At 43.7% G+C, this 24,549-nt stretch overlaps 1 protein-coding gene across 1 annotated transcript in view; it reads left to right on the forward strand.

Moving 5' to 3' along the window:
• Nucleotides 1-24,549, forward strand: part of LOC138578694 (lactoperoxidase-like) — a 513,803-nt gene that overhangs the window by 405,642 nt on the left and 83,612 nt on the right. The window contains exon 9 of the mRNA XM_069649723.1: nucleotides 22,493-22,663. Coding sequence (XP_069505824.1) covers nucleotides 22,493-22,663 — 171 coding nt within the window. The remainder of the gene's footprint in view (nucleotides 1-22,492; nucleotides 22,664-24,549) is intronic.

Consider the following 24,549-nt stretch of genomic DNA (forward strand, 5'->3'; position numbering starts at 1 on the left):
CACAAGCTAGATATTTAGAGTGCTGCAGGCTTCAAACACCACCACCACTATTACACCACAACACACTTCTAACATTCCTTTGGCACTGTCTTTTTTAAGAGTGTTTTATCCACGTCTCCGAAGCTTGTAATTCATGCCACCATCTTCTGTTGCGCCTCCAGTTATATGTGGTTTCACTGCAATAAATTACATTGCCGGCTGGTCAATGCAATTTTTAGGACCTCTACACAAGCTTCCCCATACATAACAGGACTAGTATTAATTACTTATCTAAAACCAGTCCTAGCATTGGGGAAAAAGCTGAGTAGTTGGTCTGGCCACCTAGGGGGAATTACATTGACCGCCATCAATGCAGTTTAATGCAGTGAAACTAGGGTACATTGCGGCTTCAGTGCCCCAACTTTCCTGTTGTTTTTTAATAAAAACTTAAGACCTGGCTCTTTTTCCTGGTTTTTGGCAACTGACCTTTTATCTGTTGCTGCTTGGTTCCAGTAGCAGAAGTGATGTGTCCGGTCTAGGACAAGAGAACCACAAAACTCAAAAACACAACATTACATAAAAACCTTCCAACACCGAGTTGCTTCCTACAGAACATGATAGTTTGGGGCTTAAGTTGCCATCCACACTGACACCCAGGTGTTAAAAAGACCTCAACGCCTAACAACCCATGAGCCAACGACATACGGAGACATGATACTCTACTCTATGGTCTGTAATGTAGTGCTGCTGCTCCCCTTCTGGGGAATTTCCATAAGCATAACCCATGCTTGATGAAACAGTGCTTTGTCTCAGTGATAGTCATCAGTGATAAAAAGCCATGGAAATAGTGAACGCTGCCTTTTAAAAATACTGCTTAACATAACAAAAGGCTTAGTTAATTGTCTAATAACAGCAACAGCTGTGTGGAATTGTACTCCTACAACTTATATTTTCCAGTGCAGTAGCATTCCCATGTTATACGCACAACCCACGACACACACAGATAAAACTGTGCAGTGACATCACTATGGCCCACAAGAGATGTCTGATACACTTCTACAACACGATGAGAGCCTGTGTTGTTTGACACCACACACACATACCATTGCATGCAGCATTTCTAATACACACGCCCCTGTGCAATTCCATGCTTCTAACACACACACACACACACACCTGTGCTTTGGCAGTCATGTAAAAAACCCAGCCTCCGAACATTTACCTCTATACCATATGCATCTATCTGCACAAGGCTTTAAGAGTTATACTGGTAAGAACACATCGCAAATGCATGTCACGGGTATACAGTGCTTTGCACTGAGCACATCTCTGCTATCACCAGTCACACACAACTTGCAGGACTGTATCAGTGATCTCCTTCCAGCACTGCCCTCTTAGTGCTACAGAACACAAGCATAAAAGATTATGATTCCAACAAAAGTCCCAGCTCTACTATTGAGCGACTTCAACCTCCCTCTGAGGTCCACAAGCTTCTGTTGGACTCCACTCTCTATCTGAGGACCACCACGTGGAACTGTCTCACAGCCATATCAATGCACTTGACCTGATCTTCATTTCTTCCCGCCTCAACTACCCAGCTATCATCATTGATCCCTAAAATCACAACCTCCTTCACTCCCACTTGCTCTCGACCACTTTCGCTTACTTCTGCCCTCACCATCGTCAAATGAAAGTTCAAATCAAACTCCATGGCCCGCTACCTCAAGTCAGGGCCTCCCTTAAGGACCTACCCTAACGTCTCCCTGACCACATTGAACAGGACGTATCCGTTTCAATTAAATGCTAAAAACTCCCTTTAAACACTATTACTCTGTGTGTTCTTTCATTTCCTTCTGTCTGCACTCCACCAAAAGTCATCCAACAGCTGGGGATTTCCATGCACCTCTTCCTGTGCCACTGGGTTGAAATCTACTCCCTTCGCCCTCATCGCTCCTTATAAGGGAGACCTCCTTATTCTTTCCATCACACTGTACTCTGCAAAGCCCACTTACTACAAAAACCTCTCTTTCCTCTGTTTCCTTCCTTGCAAGAGATAAATATACTTTATTTCGGTTTTTCACCATTAACAACACATAACGTACAGTTAACAAATGCTAAAAACAGTCATATTAAAATATACACACATAAAACCGGCCTAACATGTTCTTCCCATGCAATTAAAAGCTGATCATCAATAAAAACCCACCTCCACACAAGACAAAACAAAATACATTGCATCAGAAACATGCCTAAAATGACTTTTCAGCCAGATGCGCCTCAACTTCAATAATTTTTGGCAGATAAATAGAAAATTAATTAAGTCTTCATTAAACCCACATCCACCTGCGCAGAGCTTTGTGTTATACAGCCACGTCATCCGTGCCTCAAAGGCAAAACATTCAATCATGCCATTGCAATAATGCGTCTTTGCGCTGGAGAACGGATGGTGCTCAGAGTAAAGTTCTCATCAAAGTTACACATCGCCCTCATCAAATGTCCTAAAAACCGTAGCTTCACCATACTATTCATTGCAAGGGCAAAGTTTCTCTTTCATTTTTCTTTTTACTATTTAATTCAACAAACCAATTACAATTCAGAAAAGACATCCATAAGCAAGACAATCAGAGCAACCTGAATAAAAAATGTAGTGATTACATTAAATCAAATATAGAAAAACAACAGTAAGCAAAATAACATATGTTCTCTGATTGCCAATTCACTGCTAATCAATTATCAAAAACACACATTTTTATTTTACCAACAAAAATACAACATAGAAGACACAACAAACATCAACCCTCCCCTCCCACCACCAGAAAATAAAAACAAAGTCAAAAACCATTCTGACAGAGCATCAAGCATAAAACTCATTGCATTTACTCCATTGTTCATTATAGACTCCTTCTCTATGCAATTTACCTCATTTCAATTTCTCGAAATGTGAAAGAATTTGCACCTGAACTAGCCAATCTTCCACGCATGGCTTTTTCCTAGTCTTCCAGACATGCAATATTAGTCTAACAGCAACCAAAAGGACCTTATTAATCCAACACAACATCAGATATTCAGGATGCCGAACACAGCTCAAAGACTTAATTATCACAGCTAATGGATTTCTAGGAAAAGCAATCTTACATACCATATCAACCCTATCCAAGACTTAATTCCAAAAACCCATTACTTTCTCGCAATTCCGTAACATGTGTAACATAGTACCCTTTTCCTTCAAACACCCCCAGCACTTATCATTATCACAAAGTCCCAATTTACACATCCTCTTTCTTGCTTTTATACCTAGTTGACGCTTTGTCATCAAACCATCCCTCAAATCATCAAACTGGAACAGTCCTTATACCATGGGAAAATAGCAAACATCTCCGCCGTTGCCAATTCCTCCTTCACGTTCGAATATTTGGGTTCGTTGGCAGGGTGGAATACAATTTGTATAAACATTCTAAAAACCTACATGTAGCCTGTAGGCCTATGATTAAAACCCTTGTCTGAAGTGCAAGAGAATATCCTGGGGTGCCGGACATCAGATCTAACAACTTTCTTAGACAAATACCCAAAATACAATCCAACAATGCGCAGCTCGCAGTTCCCCACAATTCGCTGCCATACAATATGGCAGAATAGATTTGGCCTCAAGGGCTTGAATACATTTATCAAAGCGGAAACCACCACATTTTTGATCAAAGGACCTAACCCCACCCAGACTGGTCCTCAAGCAGTTCTTGACCAATGCTAGATGAGCAGACCACTGACAATTACTTGCAAACGTGACACCCAGGTAGCAGTATGAATCGACCACTGTTAAGTTCACATTATCTCTGCACCAATTATAGTTTTTCTATTTGGAGCCAAAACCAACTATCTTCGTTTTCTTTAGATTTAGGGCCTCATCACGAGTTTGGCGGTAACCCTTAAATGCGGCGGTAACGCTATTACTGCCGCATTTAAGGGTCTGCCAAATCACATCCTTGGTGGATTTCACCCCAGTGTAATTTTGCCCATTTTCGGTGCTAATACCGCCGGCGGTAATAGCGCGAAAATTCCACATTTGGCCCAATGGGGAATGGGAAATTCCCAAATGGGCCCAATGGGGAATGGGCACTAACCGTTCCGCCAAACCCGTGATCCGGCGCTAATAGCGCCGGGGGGTTTGGCGGTAGGGCTAATAGCGCCGGCAGTAATACCGCCGGCGTTACTGCCCAACTCGTGATGAGGCCCTTAAATATTAAGCCATTGATTTTGAAATAATTAGATACATATTTGAGGCTACTTGCAAGACCCTTGGGGGCCAATCACTATCCACCACTAAAACTCCCTACCGATGGACCCTTGGAACATTCCCATAATGCCAGGCATTAAAATCACCCTCAAGAGGAAGATATGCACGCAGTAGCATTATTCCTCCCCAATATTTGATTTAGGCAACTGTTACTGGGTAAATATGTTAAATATTGTTGTGTCTTTGTAATTGTCATTCTGTATAGTTCCCTTTCAATATTCCATGCACTTACCAATCCATCAACTGGTTTTTCTATCATTCATTTTACTTTTGCTTTCAATATTGAAATGCACCCAGTAACGGGATTGTTTCTGCTGCCAATATGGCCTACTGTACAATGTTTCTGTTGGGAGCTGTGATGATCCTTTAGATAGCATCACCATTGGAGAACCCCTTTGCATGTTGCTAGGGAAGTGAGTCCGCTAACCAATAGTCCCCCCCCGGGGGTAGCAACATGCGGGAGGATCTCATTGGGACAGGCTCCTCTACTGGGGATAGGGACGCAATTGGGAGGCACAACCACAGTAAAAGCTACCACGTGGGCTGACAATAACGGCCAAATCTTATCACCATAAGATCACTGCTAAAACAATGTGTACTGTGAAATATCGAACCCACCTGATGACATAAGTACTGAGATGAAGAATTGCTCAAAAATGCCACATTCAAGCGGGACAAAGTCTAGAGCAGCTATTGTCAATTGGAAGGACGTTACGCTGGGGCCGTCCACACTATTTAAACTCGACAGCAAAAAAGGACTGTGTTCTTTCTCATCCTCTGACCTGTCCGGGAATGGCCCGTGCGGTTCTGGCAAGCTAGAAGGTGTGATATGACCAGTGGGCGACCGAGGAGGCCACATTGAAGCCTGGAAAACTGGCGCAGGGCTTCAGGAGACGGCAACAAGGCTGTCTCCAAGGTTGAGAAGGGGAAAAGCAGGATGCCCGATAAGTATCTTGCAAGCTGGTTGGTAACCGGTGTGATAGTCTTGCAGACACTGATAGGTGGTGGCATGACCTGTAGTGGGTGGACCGTTCAGTCTGACAGCAGTGCAGAGACCGCCTGCCATAGCCTACAGCAGAACCGCATAGGTGACTATTATGAGAGAGCGAGAGACCCTGGTGGAGGCGTAACCTGTCACAGCAGGCCGAGGGGTCTGACAGCTATGCTGAGGTGGTCCACACTAACTATAGGCGGAGAGAGGCAAGGACTACCGAAGAAAGAAGATGAGGTTGGCATAGCGAACCCCCGACCCCTGGCGAAATCGGTGAAGAGTTCCCCGGGAGAAAGTAAAAGGAACACACACAAGTGTGGGAGGGGGTCGGAAAGATACGAGATTGTAAACCACAAAGAAATAAAGAAAAATGTGAACCATTTTGTTATACATTTCCCAGGCCAGTTCTGCAAACGTGTGTTACTGGAACGTCAAGGGGGATTCCAAGAACATCTTCATCGTCCCAGTGGGAACGGATCAAGAATTGGGCAAAACCTAGAGATTGTGAAAATCTCCCTCAGGGAGCTACAAACCTTAATGAGAACTGTGAAAGACATTAGGGAACCAGCTAGGAGTAATTCTCCTAGCCCCCCAAGAACTTTATGTAACTATTATACTTTATTTTGGGTTACGGAGAACCTAGAACCTTTATGGAACTTTTGCTTTGAACAGACTCAGAGGCTTTTGGAGCTTTGTATACAGGAGAAGGGAGACATACTCCTGGATTACGATCAGCAGCTGGACATTATGGTGTTTTGTTGTAGTGACAGGGATGCCGCCAATGACCTCTGCCTTAATGCCAGTAAGACTGAGATTCTACTCATCGGCACACCCACTCCCTCCTTCCCTGCAACTCTCTGGCCGGCCTCTCTTGGCCCACCTCCTGCCCGCAAGGCAAAAAACCTCGGGGTCATCTTTGACTCCTCACTCTCCTTCTCTCCTCATATATCTGACGTCTCTAAGCAGTCTAACTACCAGCTGCACCTCCTCAGAGGTATTCTTCCTTTCCTCTCCTTCCCCCAGAAGCTCACTGTCTCCCGAGCCCTGGTTCTCTCGAAGCTGGACTACTGTAACAGCCTCTATCTAAATCTGCCTGCCTCTACTCTCTGCCCTCTGCAACTTATCCAGAACAAGACTGTGAGACTTGTCCTTGGCCTCAAGCCCAGGGATCGTATCTCTCCAGGACTGAAATCTCCACACTGGCTCCCAGTGGCTGCGAGGATTAAGTTCAAACCCCTCTGTATTGTCCACAAGGCCTTCTGGGGCCTGGGGCCTAAATACCTTCAACTCTCTCTTCCTAAATATCTTCCTTCTTGAGCTCTTCGCTCATCCGTCTCCAACTCCCTCCGGGTCAGCCGCTTCTCCAAGCAACGAGTTGGAGGTAGATCTCTCTATGCGGCAGGGGTCTCCCTCTGGAACAGCCTTCCTGCCTCCCTGATACTTGAGGAGAACCATCTCCGGTTCCGGAAGCACCTCAAAACCTTCCTCTTTGCTTCTGCCTTCTCCCCCCTTCTCCCCTGCTGAATTCTTGACTGAAACTGCACTCTACCCGCACTGGGCCACTCTCCACTTGCACTGCCTCCCTGGCAACCTCTGCACTTCGGGACTGTCTCTGTATCCCAACAGCCCCCCTTTCCCAGCACTTGTCTGCACTTACCTTGCACTTGCCACCAGTTTGGCCCTATTATTTATCTGTTGTTCCACTACTCTGTACTGCACTTTCCCCCCCTCCCTTTGCCCTTGCACTTTCCCTTCCCTCCACCCATGCACTTGTGCGATCTGAATGACACCTGGCCTAGTAGGATCGCTGTCTGTCTTCCCTCTGTTCCCCCTCCCTGCCTCGTCGCACCTTGAAAAACTTGTGTATAGGCGCGTTACAAATGCCATATCATATCATAGAATAGGAGTCTTTGTGACCGGGACGGTGCATTTTTATTTTGACTCACACAGACTTAGACCCCCTTAGAGTTAGGGATAGATAGGTTAGGTTAATCATTTAATAAAAGTCTATAGCAAGCACTATTGCACCACTTGGTCAGTTTCTTCATTCCATATTGCCACAGAGCACATCCCTTTCCATACTAAATAGAAAACACAAATGCAACAGAGGATAGGACAGTCAATAAAGCATCTGGCATCCAAGGTTTTCTTTAGAGGTGACTGGCTGAAACAATCACTTTTAAAATGAACCTGCCTTTAAATTAAATTATGTTTTGTGGAAGTAAATCAAGATAGAAACAAGTGATATAACTTCTCAAACTATTTTATTATTGCGGAAGTAGGTTCATCTCTGGCACCCACAGTGAGCTCAAGTCATCTCTCCAGTCACTTGCGGCTCACTTGCTTGGATCTTACACGCGCTGTCACACATAGCCCTACACTTCATACGGAAGTGGTACTCCAGGGGGAAAACTGTTGAATCCATGAGGGGAAACCATGCTGGAGAAGGGAGGGACAGATCAGAACAGGACAACCTGGGTAGGTGAGAAGATGTACCACCATCTCCCTTTATTGAAGATATGGGAAATCAACACAGTTCAAAATCTGGATACCTTGGTCAGGATTTCCTTATTCTAGGTAGCCCTCTTCGTATACTGGTTTGACATTTGCAGATTAGGGCTTTCTTACATATATTCTCCGCTGTGTTCTGCACTGCCGCCATCTCAATGTATATTGGTGCCTGCATCATCCACTTCCACTTCATTAGAGCCCTTTATGTGGATGGTTTGCAGTGTCTTCTGTGTGTTTTCCCAAACCAGATAGTGTACCTGTGCTTCCTGCAGTCTCATCTCCTTTTTTATGTACAGTGCAATCCTGAGACTCCATATCATCTCTACATCCACTTAATAGAGTTATTGTATTTTGAGGTATATTTTAATTAATTGTCTTACTTTAATGTTGTAGCATTTGGGCTGCAATTTGACTGTTGTGGTTTTCAGGGTGTTTTCCTTGTGTGTAATTCACCCTTCCCCATGTTTCTTCAATGGGTATGGGCTGGTACCTAGACTATCGCCCACTTCAGAACTAATCACATTTTGGCAGGCAGTTTCTCATGAGAGGAAAAGGAGTAACTCATGTTGAGGAGTTGACTGTTTCCTTGTGGGCTGCTATGTTGTCTTAGACAGTGACTTGACAGTCCGTGCCACACGCTCTTGTAAATTGCAAGCTCTGATGAATCCTTTTACTCTTTCCACTTGGCCGTTTACACATGGGTGATATAGAGCAGGCTCTCAGTGTTGGTTTCAGTGAACCTGCACGCTTATCTCTGATACATTTCTGTCAACACTGCAGTGGTGGATTTGGATGTTATGCAGGTATTGCAATTCAGACTATTTTGATGTGTTAGCTGTGAGTGCTGCTGCACACTTCCTGTGGGTTGGCATGGTCTACGAGCCCTAATCGGTCGATAATGAATTCAACCCAAACATTTCATGTCCATTCCATGATCACTAGGTGGTTAGGTAGTTGTCCCATTTCGGTATGTGACATGTGGCAATGTTTTGCTGTACATCACTGTTCATGGCTGAGCTGGCCCCGAGACCTTTTCACAAAGCAATCTTTTGGATAGAGTGGTGCCCTGGTGGGCTTCATGCACAATCAGAGTATTTATAAGAGAAGGTATAACAGGGATTTTATCACCCTGCACCAACATGTCTGAGTCCTAATAAAAGACCTAGGTTTGATGTTTGTTTGCATTGGCCATCCTTACTTTTGCATAGAATTTGAGCTTGGGTTTGGTCACAGTGTGTTCAATTCAGTGAAGTTCACTGATGCAATTCACAGAGTAGAGGGTGGCATTGTGTATGATCTCCAAAACTAAGTTATGTTTCTTAGTTAGTTAAATCACCGAAGCAAGTGAGATTTTAGGATCCATAACTGCTTCTTATCGTGCAAATTGAACTTGAATTTGGATCTTCTAAATTACATTCCTCTTGCATGACTTGCGCCAGAGAATGAGTTTGTTCTTTTTCCAAGGTTTCAGAGAGTAGAAAATCATCTTGGATGTTGAAAGGACTAGATATGCCTTTGAGAAGATTTGTGACCTGGCGTTGGGAAAGGGCTGCTGCAGATGAGATGCCAAATGGCATTTTGGAATTCTGAAATCCCCCTTCAAGGGTGGCAAAGGCTGTGAAAGACTTTGATTCAGGATGGAGACTAATTTGGTAATAAATACTCTTGAAGCTGAGCTTCATGAATATCTTTGCGTAGTAGCGGCAGAGTAGCAGTCTTGGGCAGTGACTGCAGGCTGCTCTTTTCTCTACAGTCTGTCTACAGTGTCTACAGTGCAAACCGGACCAGACCAGTTAAAAACCTCTTGACTCCGCGGAGCGGCCGCGGAGTAGCGGCAGAGTAGCAGTCTTGGGCAGTGACTGCAGGCTGCTCTTTTCTCTACAGTCTGTCTACAGTGTCTACAGTGCAAACCGGACCAGACCAGTTAAAAACCTCTTGACTCAGGCGGAGCGGCCGCAGAGTAGCGGCAGAGTAGCAGTCTTGGGCAGTCATGGACGCCGTGGACGCCACTCTGTCCCCTATGCTTCACCCGCCGGAGTGCGGTAAAGACTTGCACCAACGGAGCTCCCGTTCCCGTACTCGAGCTGAGGAGGGCAAATTTCTGCCTCTGAGTACTGGGAAAGTGTTAACTCATTCAAAACATACAAACTTGACTAACACCAAGGAAATATTGGTAAATAAATGCACCACTGAGGAAACACTTTGCCATGACCACGATGACCAAATTGTAGGCACTGGGAGCCTTGGAGGCTCGTGTCAGAAAACTATTTGGGTCAAGGAACAGGTGCCGATGTCAGAGAATATGCCTCCACCCGCACAGGGCACCCAGACTAATACTACTAGCGCCAGAGGCGAGGACTCAAGGGGCGAGACAATTATGGTCACACTGGCCGCACATCGCAAGACGGAGCACAGAAATTACAACTTGCCTGTGCTGGAGGATATCCATGACCCTTCCGACGTGCAGGCCTCTGTTCGGCTGAGCGAAGCTGTAGTGGCGTCAAAGGGCGCTGAGTGCTCTTCCGCATGAGAGACATCGACTCGCCCGTGGGAAATGGCGCGGGTGCCGCCTCTCATACGCAGAGCGGCCCCCGGTCGACCGCGGACCCTTCACCGCCCGTCGGAGGACGGTCGGTGTCGGTTCCGGGGGAGACGGGAGGGGTGGACTTGCGGGAGCGAGCGAGAGAAGGCGAGAGCCAAGCGACTGTTTGGGACCGAGAGGTAACCGTGCGCCCTCTGGTGGAGACCCATGGGCCGAAGGTGATGGAGAGTGCTGCCGATTCCCCTGGGGCGGACGCCCAGGAGGGCTCCCCAAGGGGCGAGCCGCGTGGGGATTGCGAGGCTCGTGAATTGCCGAGGGATTTGGATGAGGCCCCTGATTTTGGGGGCCAAACGAGAAACATACCGGTGGAGGTGGAAATCCGCCTCCTGCCTCTCGACATACCAGGCGAATCATCTGTCTCAAATGAAAAACACCAAAACAAAGCCAGTGAGGACTCGAGCCAACAGTCGTTTTTAAAACCACCGATAGCCCAAACAGAAGACGGTCCACTCCCAAAAAAATTGAAAACAGCTCAAAACAATACGGGAAAAAATTCACCATCGGTTACCCCCCCAAGTAAACCTGCAAAACCAGCCAGGTTACGAAGGTTCAAAGGAGCTGACGCGAATAACATTGACAAACAGAGAGTAAAACGGATCATAAAGCGATCTCTGAAAACTACAGACAAAAAGTGTAAACCAGAAAACAACATCTTCTCATCACAAAACTTAGTGGAATTTTTTGGGAAATACTGCAAGAGAAAATTTGAGAACATTTGTGAAATAAGTGACAGCGATATGCTGGAAGTTGTCTATAGTTCAGACGATCTGCTGCTTGAGACACCTAGCACAACTTCAGCTGTACGGGGGTCTAGCCTAGAGGCTAAAAGTAATCTAACCTCCGATCAAATGGACAAAATCGAAGAACAAGAACTCTTAAACAAATCTGGGACGGAATACCGATTGGACGAAACTCCTTTAGTAAACCCAGAAAATGAGGTTTTGATGGACAGCAGTGAAGCACACAAATTTATAACAAATGAAACACAAAATGAAAAAGACAAAGATGAGACAAACAACGAGAGCCTTGTGACAAATGATGACATTATTGTTGCAAGTTTGATACCTGAAGTGAATACCTCAATGGCTGAAGATAGATATGCACCTATAACTACAACGCCTGCAAAAGAAAGGGATGGAAGCCCCTGCCAAAACTCTATGCCAGAGGAAACATCTGAAAAAAAAACGGACATGGTAACGCTGATGTGTGCAGTTGCAGTGGCCATGGCGCCCTTCACAAAATTGTACGAGTCCATAAATGATCCCTTAAAGGACCATAGCTCCTTACTGACAACTATGCACGCAAAGTTTATGTTTTTGGAGGGCTATGTCACTGCAGCAGAAAAAGAAAAAACAAAGGCCTGCACCGTCCAGCACCGACCAACATCGTCAGAGGAAAACGTAAAATCTTGTGCAAATGGAACCACCGAAAGGGGGTCACAAACTCTGCATATTGCGTCTAGTAAAACTCTCTTACCATTGAACGAAACGAAGACCACTGAAAGGTCGAAAACAACGCTAAACACGAATGTTCGGCTTCCGATAAACAAGGCCAAACCCTTCTACTTGTCACAGAGCGACATTGAAAAAAAAAGCACTACGGGTTCTCGCCAGGGACAGAAGGGGTTCCAAGCCAGTTTAAATGAGAAAAAAGATCATACAACGGGCCTCGATCAAGAGATTCATCCAACAAAGACTCTAAATTCCATGATAAACAAAGACTTTCCTATTTTCAAGGACCGCAGACAAACGTTCCAGTTATTAGCAGTGAGAGGCAACTGGTTTTCTGCCTACCGGTGGAGGAAAAAAGCCTTAATGATAGAAACAAGCCTCAGAAAGGTGGGCTAAGTTCGGAATCAAACTTAAACTGTTCAACTCCAACAAACCAGGAGGCCCAGACATCAGTGTGTATTGACCTAATAGAGACGTCGGGGGCCTCAAACACCTCAAAATCTACAGAAGACCTTTTGATGGAAGAGGTCCTCGAAAACTTAAATCATCCTTGTGAAAAATCTGCCTCTGATCTCGTGGAGTGTCAAACGAAAAGAGAAACACCACGTGAACATCAATCAAAAGTGATCTCGGACCAAGGCCTAATAAATCTAGGAGATTATTTCCCATTCGTTTCATTGGAAGATCGTTGCAAGAAGCTGACCCGAAAGGCAAACTGGGGCCTAGACAAATCGCTAAGGACGATAAAAATGCAAATCAAAGACTGCAACAGCTAAGCCACAGAAAAGCGTCAAAACTAGATAGTGGCACTGGGGCAAATCCCGTACACAAGGAAATGGAAAAAAGTAAGCAAATAAGTGATGGACATAGGAAGAAGGAAAGACGGGAAGACAGGCAAGAAAACGTAAGATCAAATAGAAAGGAAAGAGATCTTGAGGATAGTGGGGTCACTTTTAAACCAAAATCTGACCCGAGGAGGGGTGTTCCCACCTTTAAATTGGAACAAATTGGAAACTGTCGAGAGTATGTAATCCTCAACAGAAGAACGGTAATGGAATTGCTTCATAGCATCCCTAAATTGAGATCGGTGGAATCAAGATACTTATTACTAGTGGAACCAATACACGAAGGTCGTCAAGCAACTGCATATTTATTCATCTCATCAACATCAGTGAAACAGAAGTTACGTGATTCCCTAAAACAGCTAATGAAATTAGGATATGACCTAAGTGAAACCGAAGCAGCCAGAGCCACACAAAAATCTGAACGCTGGAAAGCCAGCCTTTCCTATCGCAACTTAAGGAAAAGAACAGACTCCTCTAAAGTCTCTAGATCTTGTGAAAAGAAGATTCAAAAACAAGTATTGGGGCAGAAAAACAACATAAAACCCCTACCACTAGACACAGAAAAGACATTTAGTGTGGAAAAGAGAAGTCCTCGTCCAGAAGCTGCAAGAAAACTGGAAACATCTCGACTATCTATAACCAACGATAAAGGAAGATTGAACGAGTCAATAACAAAATACGAAAGAAATCCAAGAGGTCCATCAATACAAATTAAAATAACATGTACGCAGAATGTGAAAACATCGCAAAAAGATGGAAAAGAAAAATCAAATCCTTTGCAAAATCTCTGGGCCTGGCTTCCCAAAGCCTTGACCACACAAAAGAAATAGCAACTCGTTTCCACAAAGCTCTACGACGACTCAACAAGAGGAACAAACATCGAACGAGCCAAACTAGGCTCGTGGAACACCCGTGGATTTAAGCACCTTACAGTACAGAGTGATGTTGACTTGCCTTCTTTCGATATCCTGTGTCTACAGGAGACTTGGTTGACTACAAAGCCTACCCTAGACGGATATGATATAGCCTTTGAAACAGCAAAAAAGGGATCAAAGGGGAGACCCTCCTCGGGGTTGTTAATCGCAATCAGAAATGGAAAAGGAATGGAATTGTTAAACATCCTGACGTCATCATTACTTATGATCTCAGTACAGATAAAATGGAACTACTGGAACACTATAACGACCAAATTAGTGACAACATCTCTGATTATCATAAACCTGTACTGGAATCCGGATGCCATTTCGGATAAAGACTTTCTGGACTCAGTAGAAAAAGAAATTGACAAGGCTTACATTGAATACTCCGAGGTCCATCTGCTTATCTGCGGAGATTTAAACGCTGTATGTGCTAAGAAATTTTCAGGCAAGGCGAGAACAAAGGCCGAACTGAGAGGGGAAAAATGGTCAGCTTTGATGAAATTAAAAAATCTTGAAAACGTGGCCACGTCATTTCAAATGATAAATCTGCCTCCAACATGGGAAGGTAGAAATGTTACGGCCACAATTGATTACATCTACGCTTCATCCGCACTACTGCCGATCATTGCATCCTTTGACATTCAAAAAACAAAGGCGAGTGATCACAGTCTGCTATGCCTAACTTGGTCAGTCACTGCAACCGAAAAAACAATGTGCGCTCCAAAGCTTAAAACGAATCCTAAAGGAAATCGGCTCGCCTTGAGTCAAAAAAACATTATCTCCTTAACAACCAACTACATTAAGCGAGATCTGCTGGAAGGCGCCTTTGCACAACCGGACTATAGTGACCTGTTAAACGTTTTCATGAAACCTAAAATTAAAAACGGTACATCTACAAACAAGTCAATACATACGTATGACCAAATTTTGGTCATCAGAAGACGAAAACTCAGAAAGCTAAAGAGAAGATACATGAAATCCGGTTTAAACATCGACAAACAAGACTGGACCTGTGAACTAAGGGCCTACAAGTCCTGGCTGATAGAGAGCCGACACATCATGTATCAAAAGGACTCAGAAGACATGCTACGGTGTGTGTCCTTCAAAAATCCTCGAGATTTCTGGGCTCTGATAAATGCGACTGATCAAATCAACTCAGATGCCCTGATCAATGGCATTTCGGAAACAAAGTGGAAAATCCATTTTGAAAATCTCTTCTTCGATGTCGCTGCAAATAACATCATTATCCAGGAACAAAACCAATCTTTGTGGGTGGAGCTCCACGATGCAGAAGATATTTTATACATCTTGAAAAAGTTGAAAACTCAAGAGCCCCTGGGCCGGATGGCCTGACCAACGTGCACTTAAAAGAACATCCGGAGGTCTGGTCAAAGTTTATAAGTGCAGTCATTCGAAGAGTGACCACAGCGAAAGCTCTACCAAAATCCGGGACAAATGCGGTGATTGTCCCTATTTTCAAGAAGGGGGTGAGAGACGACCCCAGAAATTTTCGACCAATCGCTTTGCTAAATGTGATCGGCAAGGTTTATGGATCTCTACTCCTTAAACACTTCCAAAAATGGGCAGAGAACGCGCCATGTAACGACCCGTTTCAATCTGGGTTCAAAAAGAACGTGGGAACAACCACCAACATTCTCACGGTTAACATCTTAAAAAGCAAGTCTCTTGCTGGTGGCCCACGAACTTACATGGCTTTCGTCGATCTTAGCCAAGCGTTCGACCAGGTAAATAGATCAAGGCTTTGGGAAAATCTAAGGGTCTGGAAGTGTCCAGCAAGCATATTACAACCACTCATAGCCCTCCACACGGCCACTAGAATCCAAGTGAGGCTTGACCACCAAGGAACACTCTCTGATGAGATCCCTACAAACCGAGGAGTCAAGCAAGGATGCCCGTTGGCCCCGGCGCTCTTTTTGACCTTTATAGGGGACTATAAAGAAACGGAGCACATGGTTCGATCCTTCCCTCCACAAATTGGAAACACGAAAATCTCAAGAATTTTATATGCAGACAATATCATTATTGTAGACCAGACAGCAATAGGGTTACAAAGACAACTGACCAACCTTGCTGCATATATCGCCGCAAATGGCTTGGACATAAACAAGCCAAAGACTAAGATTCTGTTCTTTGGCAAAGGAAAAATAAAAAGCGACCTTTTCACATGGACTTTGGAAGGAGAACCGATCGAGAAGGTGACAGAATTTAAATATCTGGGTATCATGGTGGATAACACGCCAAAGGAAAACGCTATGCAAAAACAACTTCTGAGAAAAACAAAGAGTTTAATAGCTCAAGCCAAAGCAATAGACAAGAAATTTGGCCGTTTTTCTCTCATACCAGTTATAGAATTTTACAAAACCAAGGTCATACCCACACTTGTGTATGGAGCTGAAGCTATGCCTGGCCTTCCAAAAAAAATCTGGCCCATGTTAGAAAGCCAATATTGGAGAGAAGTTTTAAATCTACCGAGTTCCACACCTCTGGTCTTAATAAGACGCGAAATGAGCCAGCTCTCGATGTCCGCATTAGTAGAAAGGAACACTGTGATGCTTTTCAGAAAATTACTCCTTGAAAAACGCTCGAAACTACTAGAAGCGATAAATGCAGAAGCTGAAAGTGGTTGCTCCGCTGTCCTGACCCAGTGGTACAAGGATCAAGGATTTGAAACTGGATAAAATCAATTGCTCAAAAAAAGACCTGGTGGAAAATCCAATGAAAATTCAAAAGAAATTAAACGAGCTTGATTGGGTCAACACCTTGGAACAAGCAGGTTCTTACAAACTGGTGGCCGATTTACCACTCATGACCTTTAAATTACATGAACTCCAACCCTTTGTGAAAAGATATCCCGATCGTAAATTGAGGAACACTTTTTTAAGAGCTCATCTTAACTTACTCCACACTAATGAAATTCTCAAGATAAGAGGTCTAGCAACAACAAACAAATGCAGATTCTGCAAAGACCCAGTGGTGGTAGAAACCACAAGACACCTACTCCTAACTTGTCCAGGCGTAGAGCTTACAAGAAATTCTTATCTGAAGACGATGTAAGCAGCGGCACATACCTTTGACGAAGAGATTTGGTGGGCCAGGTTAATCGGAGGTGGGCGTACTACATGGGTTACTGCAACCGCTAAAATCTTGGACACAATACTCGCGACTGCAAACAAAGAAGATGTGTAGAGTAAACTGTAAACTGTAAACTGTAAACTGTAAAAATCCAGAAACGAAGAGTTTGAACACAAAACCTTTTAAAAACCTTTTAGGTTAAAGAAAGTAAAAAAAAAAAAATAAATAAATAAATAAATATATCTTTGCGTCATTGAAGAAAAGCATGAATTCGGTAATGTCAGGAAGGAGGTAGCCGCCAGTGATTACATTGTTATTGAGGCTTACTGTGCAATGTCGACACACAGGCCTTTGCCTTCAGCCTTTTTCATGCAAACTATAGGATTGATCCACTCGGTCACCTCCGCAGATTCTATTTTCCTACACTTTACTCTGCTTTGAATTCTTGCTGATGTTTTTACCTTGCCTTAAAAGGTACTGGACATGCTATGTACTTCACTAGTATGGCATCTTGGCGCAGCATGATCCAATGCAAGTTATTCCTAATGGTGTCAGCTTCACTTGGGAATTGCTGAAAACTATTTTTGAAGAAGGTTAGTGCACCTTCCTCCATCATAATGAATACCCTTGAGTGGGTGAAGATTGAATGATTTCCTGCTAAACCATCAACTCTTCCTTTAGTCTTTTTCACAGAAAACATCAAAACAAATCCACTTGCTCTCGTCTCTGTTAGGTGCACTAGAGATGTGTTTACAAAATACTCAAAGTCATGGGTGTGGCTCGCTCTTGATTCACATTATCTTCTCTGTGGAGTAATTCAGCAATTAAGATACAGGGAAAAAGACTGCACTGGGAGAATTGGATCGCAAACAACATATTAAAAAATGGGAGACTTATTTCTGAACACATGAGTTACTTCATTCAGTTTGCTGCAACAAAAAATACAACTTGACTGGGAGGAAGCTCTGGCACAACCTGAGGCAGTGACTCTTTGCTTACAGCTGGCTGTCTCAAATATTCTTGAGGCTTTGTCAGATGCCTCCAGGAAACTGTGGTTAACAGACAAGAGCACTCACTGCCTACAGAAGTATAGACTGGATTGGGAGATCGAAGTTGGTTCCGGTTTAGCACAGATATTCCTGAGAAAATCCCGACATCACCCCAAGCAAGAGGATAATCTTTGCTCAGTGGAAAATATGAATGCATCTGTACCTATCTCCACAAAGAAGGGACAACATCATTTAAGTTAATGCTATCAGTACTAACATTGTGGATGTAATGGTACAGACATATCTGCAAATGTCCACAAATTACAGCATGATGGAATGATGTGTGTGAATGCCCAAAACTGAATTTTGGAGAAAGATTTTAAACATACGAGAAGGACTATGGTCTTTAACAATATGGCTGCACTAAGAGGTCTTGCTCCTCATGGTGCTTAGATTAGGAAAGGAATCAGGGTGGCGAAAAATAGACTTCTGTGATTCTGCAAAACACTCTTGTCCCGAAATAGATCTTTGGCTAATGGACATATCTTAATGGATCATTAAAACACAGCAACCAAAAGCAATGAGACACAGAGTTCATGTTTCAAAGCATCTGTGGGTGCTACCTGATACATATAACTGAACAATATTTATTTGCTACTTACATTTGTTCACTGCATTAGTTCATGTTCATATTTTGTGGAGTTTCTTCTTGTTTTATCTTTTACTGCTGTCCCTCTTGTCTTCTGGAATTATAGTGTAGCCGGATTCTTTGATGTCACGGTTAAATCTTCAACCCCAATTTTGTTCATTGGTTTTTTAATGATCTAGAGTAATCCTTAAATGCAATAAGACGTGAGCCTATTGTAAGAACATGCATCAAATCAAAGAAGGTTGTCATTTGCCTATAATCGCACGCAGGGTACCTGTTCCTCCAAACATGGACTAAGTCTTATATTTATCGCCATTGTTTGTGCCACCAATGGTTGGGAGAACCCGTTTTGGACAAGCAGACCTTCTCTTTGCCTAACCGAATGTGAAGTACATTTTCATAGATCCGCAGCCAAATGTGGTATCCCGCAAATGACCCATCGTCAAAATCTGGAATTGTTTGCAATGTGAAAAGTTTTAATTAACTAAAACAGATTAATAAATAAATTAAATATTTTCTTAAAAGTCTGGAATACGGGCATACAGAATTCTTTTGGTCCTTTGTAACAGAGACTCTGTGGTCAAAAATTCAATTTGGGCTTTTCTTTTGCTAAATTAAGTAGTCTCCTAAATATTTTCTGGCTTTTTGCTGACAGAGAGACCTCTGCCAACCAATGGTGATGTGTTGCCCTTAGTAGCCTGTATGCCCACCTGGGCAAGGGTGCTCTCAGAGCCCCCCATTTCGGTCCATTCATGAGTAGCCTTATTACTGTGTTGGTAGCCACTTTCTCCCTGGACAGGAACCTACATTCCAGTTGTATTCTTTGTGGTCCTTCTGGTTATGTTTTGACCATGAGGAACTGCCATTTTGGCTGTTCTGCTTATGTGATCTCCTCACAGAGCTTACAAAGACATCCTGATATATATGGATTTGGGTTCAAAGTGGAATGAGAGTCTCTCAGACACATTATTCCACATCTGTGTCTGCAAGCGAAAGTTGAGGTTAGGTAGGCAGTCCTGATTGGATGGCTGCCACAAATGTGAAAGGTGCATGGATTTTGATAGTGAGGGTCAGCATAACCCCCAGCCCATGTGTGTGTATTACTAGGGAGACCCCAAGCCATTCTGAAGTTTTCAATATTGAAGGCAGTTAAAAGAGACATCACTGAAGATCTGTGATACCGTCAGTGCTGCTACTGATCATCATGACAGTGAAATTCTGCCTCCTCATGCCTTGGAATCCTGCAACATTCACTTCTTCTCCTCCCATCCAGTGTGAACAGTTGGACCCTCAGGCTCTGAAGCCCTGTGTTCACCCCCAAAGCTTCCTGGACCTGTGGTATTCACTGGACCAGAGATGGAAACCTTTTCTGCCTGCTGCAACCCAAATTGCGATGTTGCTGTTACACCTAATCCTTTTTTGTACATCCTGGCTCTGACCTCTGCATCTGCTCCTCTTCATGGGCATGTCCTGCATCCAGTCCTGAAGCACGATTTCTCATCATTCTGACCTCCAATTCGCCACTGGTCTTCTTCTCCAGAGTCTTGGGGCTTGGACGGCAGTCATTCACCAAGCAACCACCCACCTGACTACAACATCCAATGGAACTGTAATTTCTGCAGCTCTGCTTCTCCTGGCAGCTGGTCGACAAGCCTGTGCCTGGAACTTTTCTAATGGGGTCCACCATCCTCTCCAGACTGGTGGTTGCCTGTCAAACAGCTTGTGTGATATGCAGGTAATACTTATATCACTTTCCCCAATAACCGTGAGCTGCCTACAGGCTTCATCTTATTTGAATCTATGGACAAAAATTCGATCTAAACCTCAATCTAACTACCTAATAATTGTTCTTGCAGCTGAACTTGTACTAAATACTTGTTTAGATGGGGATTGAGATTTTTAGAGGCACTGGGGTCATTACATGTTCCCCGGTCTGGAAACAATGATGGTAAAATTAATGGTAATTCTGGCACCAGCATTTTTACCGGACCAGGAAACACAAGTTTGACTGTGGGGGCCATGGATCTACCTCCAGGTATGACCTGCTAGTAGATCAGGCCCCCACCGGCAAAAGAATACTACCATTACCGGTACTTGCGGCAATCCCCTCCATGGAGTCCTATGGAGAGTTACCAGCATTCCCGCCACCTGTAAATACTTGCTTTTACTTTTTAAAGATTTTGTAGTATCTAGTCCTGCTTACCTGCATGTGTGTGGAACCCTGGGTGAGTGGCAGCTGGATGTCGTCCTTGTATCAGTGGTCTATTTCCAGATTCCGGGTCCTAGAGTTAGGAGTTGCTTTCATCTAGATTGGGTGTAGGATGCTGTACCTGTATGTCTTATAATAAAGGTTCTCACCTACAGAAGAACATCCTTGTCCTCGTAGACTTCAATATATTTCAGACATGTTTGCCATTTAATTTTTTCCAAACATGTTTGAACTTTTAACTCACCCATTTTGCTCACCTGTAAAACTGTGTGGTACTGCTTTTTGCTCATATCTTTAGGTAATTGCACACACTGGGGATATTTCTTAATGTTGGAGTTTCTAATAAAGACATTGGGCATCATTATAAGTTTGCCGTCTGGGAAATACAGTAGGTTCCCGGTCCGCGAACTAAAGTAGCGGCAACCTTACCAGTACCGTAGTTCCCAGACAGGCAAACTAAGAGTTGTGCTTGCGGGTGTCTTTCTGCCGGCACCCGTGAGCACAGCATGTCAGATGCACCGGCACCGTTATAAACGGTGCCGGTGCATCCGACCTCCCCATTCCCATTCAGCCCTATGGGGCCGAATGGGAATGGGGAGCATCTTTTTTCCGGTGCCTGCGAATGGGCAAATACCGGGTCCCGCTAATTGGCCATTTGCGGGCCCCAGAAATGTTCTGATGTTTGGCGGCAGCCTGCCGGTTTTACCGCCAAGGCTACCGCCAGACCTATAATGAGGCCCATTATTTTTCAGTAAATATTCTATATAAACACACTTTTGTTGAGACCTGATGTATAGCTAACTGTATCTCAATATAAAACCATTCTTATCCGATCCCAAGGGTCAAGTCAGTTAAATAATATACTACTGTGTGAGTCAAACCCCCCTGCACATACACTGTAGACTGCTCTTCACAAGCCCTCACCGGAGAACTTGCAGAAAACCTATATACAGCAGCAAAATACATTAATTCAGGTACTTGGTACAGTCCAAACAAGAGTTAGACATGAATGTAACATGTGTAACATCAACAAAGATTGAGCAGAAGAGACTGATTTTTCTATATTGCTGATCAGTAGTTAGGTTTTGTCATGTAGGTATTCATCACTTTCCGTGGCATTAACAGTCTTGTTGTATTTAGTTCGGCACATCGTCGAGAAATGGCCTTTCTTTCCACAATCAATGCTGTTTTTACCAGGTTCTGCACGGTCTTTGTAGTTGACTGCCTGTGATCGACTTCCACATCTGTCAGACTTACTGATGTTGTCTTTGTTACAGTTTTTCCTTTTGCTTCTGCCACTGTCTTGTTTTGCCTTAAGGTAATCAATTATGCTGTCATGGTTGTTTACAGTGTTTTGCCATCATGCACACCTTTCCCTTAGCGTAAACCTTCTCTTCAGGCTTCTGAACTTCACACATGCAGAGCAAGTGGGTTGTTTTATTTTTGCAAACGTTATCTCTTCCTCAAGCACGTGATCTCGCCTTAGCAATAAGGATTGTAGAATTTTAAGCACCCCACTAATTGTAAATGTTAATTAATCCCTGCAACCCTAAATAGAATGCTGATAATGAGAGCGATGTCGTGGGGAATATTCCCCACCTGCAACCATCTAATGTACACAATTGATCCCATACTGATGAGCAGCAAAGCTAGGTTCACACTCGGTAAACAAAATAAAATAAATTGTCATGGATGCTGCTAAGTGCATGCCTCTTTGTCTCTCAAACGATATAGGTCTAATTTAAGCTCACTTCCTGGAAAAAGGTCACTGGAAACAAACTTGTGTTAGTCTGTGATACATTGACATTAAACGTCTATGATGGCTGAGGCATAATCTTCCAATTTCCTTTTGTGCTCTACGCCTCTGTAAGTCTTAATGTTCAGGAAGTGTATCAATGCATAAACAAATGTTTGATTACTGCATTTAAATCACACTCACTGGACACTCTTTTCTGACTGCAGGCGGACTTGACCCTTGGCTAAGAGGTCTTCTGGTTAATGGTGCCAAGTTAATGAAACACAGCGCCATGATGTCTGAGGAGGTCCGCGAGAAGCTGTTCAAAATCACTAAAGATCCTGGCCTAGATCTGGCTGCTATAGACCTGCAAAGGGAAAGAGACTTTGGCCTTCCAAGTAAGTTATGGTTTCTAAAATTCAAAATAACAATCTAGAATCAGTAAAAGAGAACACCAACAATAACTGGTGGAGCAGGGGATGGTATGACTGAGCTGAGGTAGAGCCAAGCACAGATTGGTAAGACAAATGGCAACTGTAAATCACCCTTTCCCACCTCTTACCTGTCTCTCCAGGAAGCTGCTGTTATTTGTGTACCGACAAGGGGTTGTGCTGAGGCATGGATGGAAGGTAGGTGCGAGAAGACAGGGAAGCAGGATGGCAGGGTATTGCAATGGTCCCCAATTCCTCAAGTGGTAGAAAATCCATTGTTAATCCATTGAAAACCAGGTCTGTGGCTCAGTGGACTAATGAATCCACTACAGGGACCTGTGTTTGACTATTTGACCTCATGGTCCCACGTTCGAATCCCGGCAGGTCCACTCAGCCCTTCATCCTTCCGAGGTCGATAAAATTAGTACCATTAAGTTTGGTAACAATAAACATCTGTTATTAGCACCAAAATGCCCCTTCGGGGGTGAACGTGCGCTTTACAAATACACCTGCTATGTTACGTGTTATGTTATTTACACCATAGTCTCTGGTGTACTGCTCTTCAGTGGATTTGTGGTAAGGGGATCGGTAGCTTTGCCCCAGAATGTCAGAGACAAAACAGTTCTTTTACAGTACACCCGGTGTTGTTACTTTTATTTGTTCTTAAACAACACAACAAATATGTATAATACCAGACGTATATTACGTCAGAAGGCATCAGCGACCTGGTGAAGGGCTGGACAAAATGCAGGTTGGCGGCTTCCCGACATCGGAGGGTGAAGGTGAATGCCTCCATTGCGGTGAGTTTTGACCCACAAAGGTTCTATTTTACATATTTTGCCTTCTAATGGTATCCGTTTCTGAGCTCATTCCTTATCCATAATTTATGGGATATTGATATGCTAGGAGCAAACACAGTTTTAAGCAGATAAACCCTTGGTCTCCACACAATCCTGTGCACACTACAAAAAGACATCACAAGCGGATCGCGAAAAATGCTCGCAGGGAACAGGCTATCTCTCTGTTCAGCGAAACTCAGTCTATCAACAGCAACACTAAAGAAAAAGGAATAACCGGGGAAGTCTCTGCCAACAATGAAGTAAGATTATTGAGAGAATTGGAGAAACTGCAGAAAAGAGAAATTAGCAAGTGGTGGGAAGAACACTCACCCTAGAATTATATTGATGTGGGCGGAATTCCCAGAGGCTTACGTATTTTAACAACACCATCATTTGAAGAGCAGGATATTGCTATGCTGCAGGAGTGGGGCGAATCCAGTAATACATGTTCTGTCACCTTCTTGAAAATGTTAATCAAATATGCACGAACAGACAGGCTCAAAATATTGGCCAAAATTCAGGAAATTGAAGAACAATTGTTGTCAATTACCCCGAGCGAGGAAGGTCAACTGATTCGCACCAATATGGAAAAAAGGTGCAAGATTTTTAAGGACAATATTGAATTAAGAAAACAGCGGAAATGTATCCGCGATAAAGATGACTATGAAAAAGGCAGGGTATTTACATTTGCCAAGAGATTTGATAATCTTCATCGTTGATCACGAGTTGAAGGGACCCTCGTTTGTGCAAACAATGCACATACGAACTGATATGCCAGACACAAGGTTGTATTCCCAAAATCTAGGGTTTATTGCAAAGCAAATAGTCTCAGTTAGCCAACTGGTCCCACGCCCCGCGACGTGTGCCTACCAGACCTTGGGGGATGCAAGAGAGAGAAATTCGTACAACAGTTATATTTATACAAAGCAAGCATCTAGTAATCAGTAGTGTCACAACTTATACCGCCCCTACTGCATTTCCTTTGAACTAGGCACAATGATTGACAATGGTGAC

Source organism: Ambystoma mexicanum, chromosome 1p (assembly GCF_040938575.1).
Source record: "Ambystoma mexicanum isolate Mex_15411 chromosome 1p, UKY_AmexF1_1, whole genome shotgun sequence".
Lineage (NCBI taxonomy): Eukaryota > Metazoa > Chordata > Amphibia > Caudata > Ambystomatidae > Ambystoma > Ambystoma mexicanum.